The sequence below is a fragment of the Schistocerca serialis genome, chromosome 7 (genome assembly GCF_023864345.2).
Source record: "Schistocerca serialis cubense isolate TAMUIC-IGC-003099 chromosome 7, iqSchSeri2.2, whole genome shotgun sequence".
Classification (NCBI taxonomy): Eukaryota; Metazoa; Arthropoda; class Insecta; order Orthoptera; family Acrididae; genus Schistocerca; species Schistocerca serialis.
Genome location: NC_064644.1, coordinates 477,276,716 through 477,282,875, shown reverse-complemented (window position 1 = coordinate 477,282,875; position 6,160 = coordinate 477,276,716). Strand labels below are relative to the sequence as shown.

The 6,160-nt window shown below is 37.6% G+C and overlaps 1 protein-coding gene across 1 annotated transcript; it reads left to right on the top strand.

Moving 5' to 3' along the window:
* Window positions 1-4,951: 4,951 nt before the first annotated feature.
* LOC126413157 (uncharacterized) lies at window positions 4,952-5,762 on the top strand. The gene is made up of 2 exons (XM_050083052.1): window positions 4,952-5,237; window positions 5,353-5,762. Exons 1-2 carry the CDS (start codon window positions 4,952-4,954, stop codon window positions 5,760-5,762), a joined length of 696 nt encoding a protein of 231 aa, XP_049939009.1.
* The last annotated feature ends 398 nt before the right edge of the window (window positions 5,763-6,160 follow it).

Genomic DNA, 6,160 nt, shown 5'->3' with positions numbered 1-6,160 from the left:
AAATATTGGAAAAACGCAAATATGGGAAAAATGCAAATATACGAAAAACGCAAATATGGGACATACGCAAATATGGGAAGAACAAAAATATGGGAAGAACGCAAATATGGGAAGAACGCAAATATGGGAACAACGCAAATATGGGAAGAACGCAAATATGGAAAAGCACAAATATTGCAAAATCGTAAATATGGGAAAAAAACAAATATGGGATAAACGAAAATATGGGAAAAACGCAAAAATTGGAAAATCAGAAAATCGCAACTATGGGGGAAGGAATTGTATGGCACAACTTGACTAGAAGAAGGAATCGGTTGGTAGGATGGTTCGTGAGTAATGCGAAATAAGGCAAATATGGGATAGACGCAAATATGGGAAAGGCGCAAATATGAGAAACACGCAAATATGGGAAAAACGCAAATATATGATAAACGCAAATATGGGAAAAACGCAAATATGGGAAAAACGCAAAAATGGGAAAATCGCAAATATGGGAAAATTACTAGTATTGGAATCTCGCAATTATGGGAAAATCGCAAATATGGGAATAACGGAAATATGGGAAGAACGCAAATGTGGGAAAAACGCGAATATGGGAAAAACGCAAATATGGGAAAAACGCAAATATGGGAAAAACGCAAATATGGGAAACACGTAAATATGGGAAACACGCAAATATGGGAATCATGCAAATATAGGAAACACGCAGATATGGGAAAAGCGTAAATAAGGGAAAAGCAAATGATATGTGAAAAACGCAGAAAACGGAAAATCAGAAAATCGCAAATATGGGAGAAATGAATTTTGTGGCACAATTTGACCAGAAGAAGGAATCGGTTGGTAGGATCGTTCGTGATTAATGCGAAAAATGCAAATAATGGAGAAATGCAAATATGGGGAAAACGCAAATATGGGAAAAACGGAAAGATGGGAAAAACGCAAAAATCCGAAAATCAGAAATTCGCAAATATGGGAGAAAAGAATATTGTGGCACAAGTTGAATAGAAGTAGGAATCAGTTGGTAGGATGTTTCGTGAGTAATGCGAAAAACTAAACTATGGGAAAAACGCAAGTATGGGAAAAAGCAAATATGGGAAAAACGCAAATATGGGAAAAACGCAAATGTGGGAAAATCGCAAATATGGGAAAAACACAAATGTGGAAGGAACGCAAATATGGGAAAAACGCAATAATCAGAAAATCAGAAAATCGCAAATATCGGAGAAGAGAATATTGTGGCACAATTTGACTAGAAGAATGAATCGGTTGGTAGGATGTTTGTGAGTAATGCGAAAAACGCAAATATGGGAAAAACGCAAATATGGGAAAAACGAAAATATGGCAAAAACGAAAATATGGCAAAAACGCAAATATGGAAAAAACGCAAATATGGCAAAAATGCAAATATGGGAAACACGCAAATATGCGAAACACGCAAATATGGGAAACACGCAGATATGGGAAACACGCAGATATGGGAAAAGCGTAAATAAGGGAAAAGCAAATGAAATGTGAAAAACGCAAAAACGGAAAATCAGAAAATCGCAAATATGGGAGAATGAATTTTGTGTCACAATTTGACCAGAAGTAGGAATCGGTTGGTAGGATCGTTCGTGATTAATGCGAAAAACGCAAATAATGGAAAAACGCAAATATGGGAAAAACGCAAATATGGGAAAAACGGAAAGATGGGAAAAACGCAACAATGGGAAAAACGCAAATAAGGGGAAAAACGCAAATATGGTAAAAACGCAAAAATCCGAAAATCAGAAAATCGCAAATATGGGAGAAAAGAATATTGTGGCACAATTTGACTAGAAGTAGGAATCAGTTGGTAGGATGTTTCGTGAGTAATGCGAAAAACGCAACTGTGGAAAAACGCAAATATGAGAAAAAGCAAATATGGGAAAAACGCAAATATGGGAAAAACGCAAATGTGGGAAAAACGCAAATGTGGGAAAAACGCAAATATGGGAAAAACGCAAAAATCGGAAAATCAGAAAATCGCAAATATGGAGAAGAGAATTTTGAGGCACAATTTGACTAGAAGAAGGAATCGTTTGGGAAGATGGTTCGTGAGTAATGCGATAAACGCAAATATGGGAAAAACGCAAATATGGGAAAAACGCAAATATGGGAAAAACGCAAATATGGGAAAAACGAAAATATGGGAAAAGCGCAAATATGGGAAAAACGCAAATATCGGAAAAACGCAAATATCGGAAAAACGCAAATATCGGAAAAACGAAAAAAACGGGAAAATCGCAAAAATGGGAAAATCCCAAAAATGGGAAAATCATAAAATTGGGAAAATCGCAAGTATAGGAAAATCACTAGCATTGGAATCTCGCAATTATGGGAAAATCGCAAATATGGCAGAAGAGAATTTTTCTAACATCTTGAGTAGAAGAAGGAATCGGTTGGTAGGATGGGTTCATGAGTGATGGGAAAAACGCAAATATTGGAGAAACGCAAATATGGGAGAAACGCAAATGTGGGAAAAACGCAAATGTGGGAAAAACGGAAATGTGGGAAAAATTCAAATGTGGGAAAAACGCAAATGTGGGAGAAACGCAAATGTGGGAAAAACGCAAAAGTGGAAAACACGCAAATGTGGGAAGAACGCAAACGTGGGATAAACGCAAAAGTGGGAAAAACGCAAAAGTGGAAAACACGCAAATGTGGGAAGAACGCAAACGTGGGATAAACGCAAAAGTGGGAAAACCGCAAAAGTGGGAAAACCGCGAATGTGGGAAAAACGCGAATGTGGGGAAAAACGCAAATGTGGGAAAAACGCAAATGTGGGAAAAACGCAAATGTGGGAAAAACGCCAATGTGGGAAAAACGCAAATATTGGAAAAACGCAAATATGGGAAAAACGCAAATATACGAAAAACGCAAATATGGGACATACGCAAATATGGGAAGAACGAAAATATGGGAAGAACGCAAATATGGGAAGAACACAAATATGGGAACAACGCAAATATGGGAAGAACGCAAATATGGAAAAGCACAAATATTGCAAAATCGTAAATATGGGGAAAAAACAAATATGGGATAAACAAAAATATGGGAAAAACGCAAAAATTGGAAAATCAGAAAATCGCAACTATGGGGGAAGGAATTGTGTGGCACAACTTGACTAGATGAAGGAATCGGTTGGTAGGATGGTTCGTGAGTAATGCGAAAAAAGGCAAATATGGGATAGACGCAAATATGGGAAAGACGCAAATATGAGAAACACGCAAATATGGGAAAAACGCAAATATATGATAAACGCAAATATGGGAAAAACGCATATATGGGAAAAACGCATATATGGGGAAAATACAATTCTGGGAAAAACGCAATTCTGGGAAAAACGCAAATATGGAAAAAACGCAAATATAGGAAAAACGCAAAAATCGAAAAATCACAAAATCGCAAATATGGCAGAAGAGAATTTTGTTGCACAAATTGATTAGAAGAAGGAATCGGTTGATACGATGGTTTGTGAGTAATGGGAAAAGCGCAAATATGGGAAAAACGAAAATATGGGAAAAACGCAAAAATGGGAAAATCGCAAATATGGGAAAATTACTAGTATTGGAATCTCGCAATTATGGGAAAATCGCAAATATGGGAATAACGAAAATATGGGAAGAACGCAAATGTGGGAAAAACGCATATATTGGAGAAACGTAAATAAGGGAGGGACGCAAATAAGGGAAAAACGCAATTATGGGAAAATATCAAATATGGGAAAAACTCAAATATGGGAAAAACGCAAATATGGGAAAAAGGCTTTTATGGGAAAAACGCAAATATGGAAAAAACGCAAATATCGGAAAAACGCAAATATCGGAAAAACGCAAATATCGAAAAACGCAAATATCGGAAAAACGCAAATATCGGAAAAACGCAAATATCGGAAAAACGCAAATATCGGAAAAACGCAAATTTCGGAAAAACGCAAATAATGGAAAAACGCAAATATGGAAAAAACCCAGATACGGCATAAACGCAAATGTGGGAAAAACGCAAATATGGGAAAAACGCAAATGTGGGAAAAACGCAAATGTGGGAAAAACGCAAATGTGGGAAAAACTCAAATGTGGGAAAAAAGCACATGTGGGAAAAACGCAAATGTGGGAAAAACGCAAATGTGGGAAAAACTCAAATGTGGGAAAAACGCGAATGTGGGAAAAACGCAAATGTGGGAAAAACGCAAATGTGGGAAAAACGCGAATGTGGGAGAAACGCAAATATGGGAAAAACGCAAGTATGGGAAAAACGCAAATATTGGAGAAATGCAAATATACGAAAAACGCAAATATGGGACATACGCAAATGTGGGAAGAACGCAAATATGGGAAGATTGCAAATATGGGAAGAACGCAAATATGGGAAGAACGCAAATATGGAAAAAAAACCAGATACGAGATAAACGCAAATGTGGGAAAAACGCAAATATGGGTTCAAAAATGGTTCAAATGGCTCTGAGCACTATGGGACTCAACATCTTAGGTCATAAGTCCCCTAGAACTTAGAACTACTTAAACCTAACTAACCTAAGGACATCACACACACCCATGCCCGAGGCAGGATTCGAACCTGCGACCGTAGCAGTCCCGCGGTGCCGGACTGCAGCGCCAGAACCGCTAGACCACCGCGGCCGGCGCAAATATGGGAAAAACGCAAATATGGGGTAAACGCAAATATGGTATAAACGCAGATATGGGAAAAACGCATATATGGGAAAAACGCATATATGGGAAAAACAAAATTCTGGGAAAAATGCAATTCTGGGAAAAACGCAAATATGGGAAAAACGCAAAAATCGAAAAATCACAAAATCGCAAATATGGCAGAAGAGAATTTTGTGGCACAAATTGATTAGAAGAAGAAATTGGTTGGTACGATGGTTTGTGAGTAATGGGAAAAGCGCAAATATAGGAAAAACGCAAATATGAAGAAAACGCAAAAATGGGGAAATCGCAAATATGGGAAAATTACTAGTATTGGAATCTCGCAATTATGGGTAAATCGCAAATATGAGAATAACGGAAATATGGGAAAAACGCAAATTTCGGAAAAACGCAAATATGGGAAAAACGCAAATATAGGAAAAACGCAAATATGGGAAAAACGCAAATATGGAAAAAACGCAAATATGGGAACAACGCAAATATGGCAAAAACGCAAATATGGGAAAAACGCAAAAATCGGAAAATCACGGAACCGCAAATATGGGGGTAAAGAATTTTGTGGCACAATTTGACTAGAAGAAGGAATCGGTTGGTAGGATGTTTCGTAAGTAATGCGAAAAAAGCAAATATGGGAAAAACGCAAATGTGGGTAAAATCCTAGTATGGAGAAGCGCAAATATGGGAGAATCGCAAATATGGGAGAAGCGCAAATATGGGAGAAGCGCAAATTTGGGAGAAGCGCAAATATGGGAGAAGTGCAAATATGGGAGAATCGCAAATATGGGAGAAGCGCAAATATGGGAGAAGCGCAAATATGGGAGAAGCGCAAATATGGGAGAAGCGCAAATATGGGAGAAGCGCGAATATGGGACAAGCACGAATATGGGAAAAACGCATATATGGGAAAAACGCAAATATGGGAAAAAAGCCAATATGGGAAAAACGCAAACATGGGAAAAACGCAAATATGGGAAAAACGCAAATATGGGAAACACGCAAATATGGGAAACACGCAAATATGGGAAACACGCAAATATGGGAAACACGCAGATATGGGAAAAGCGTAAATAAGGGAAAACGCAAATATGGGAAAAACGCAATAATCGGAAAATCAGAAAATCGCAAATATCGGAGAAGAAGGAATCGGTTGGTAGGATGTTCGTGAGTAATGCGAAAAACGCAAATATGGGAAAAACGCAAATATGGGAAAAACGAAAATATGGCAAAAACGCAAATATGGAAAAAACGCAAATATCGGAAAAACGCAAATATCGGATAAACGAAAATATCGGAAAAACGCAAATATCGGAAAACGAAAAAAACGGGAAAATCGCAAAAACGGGAAAATCCCAAAAATGGGAAAACCATAAAAATGGGAAAATCGCAAGTATGGGAAAATCACTAGCATTGGAATCACGCAATTATGGGAAAATCGCAAATATGGCAGAAAAGAATTATTCTCACATCTT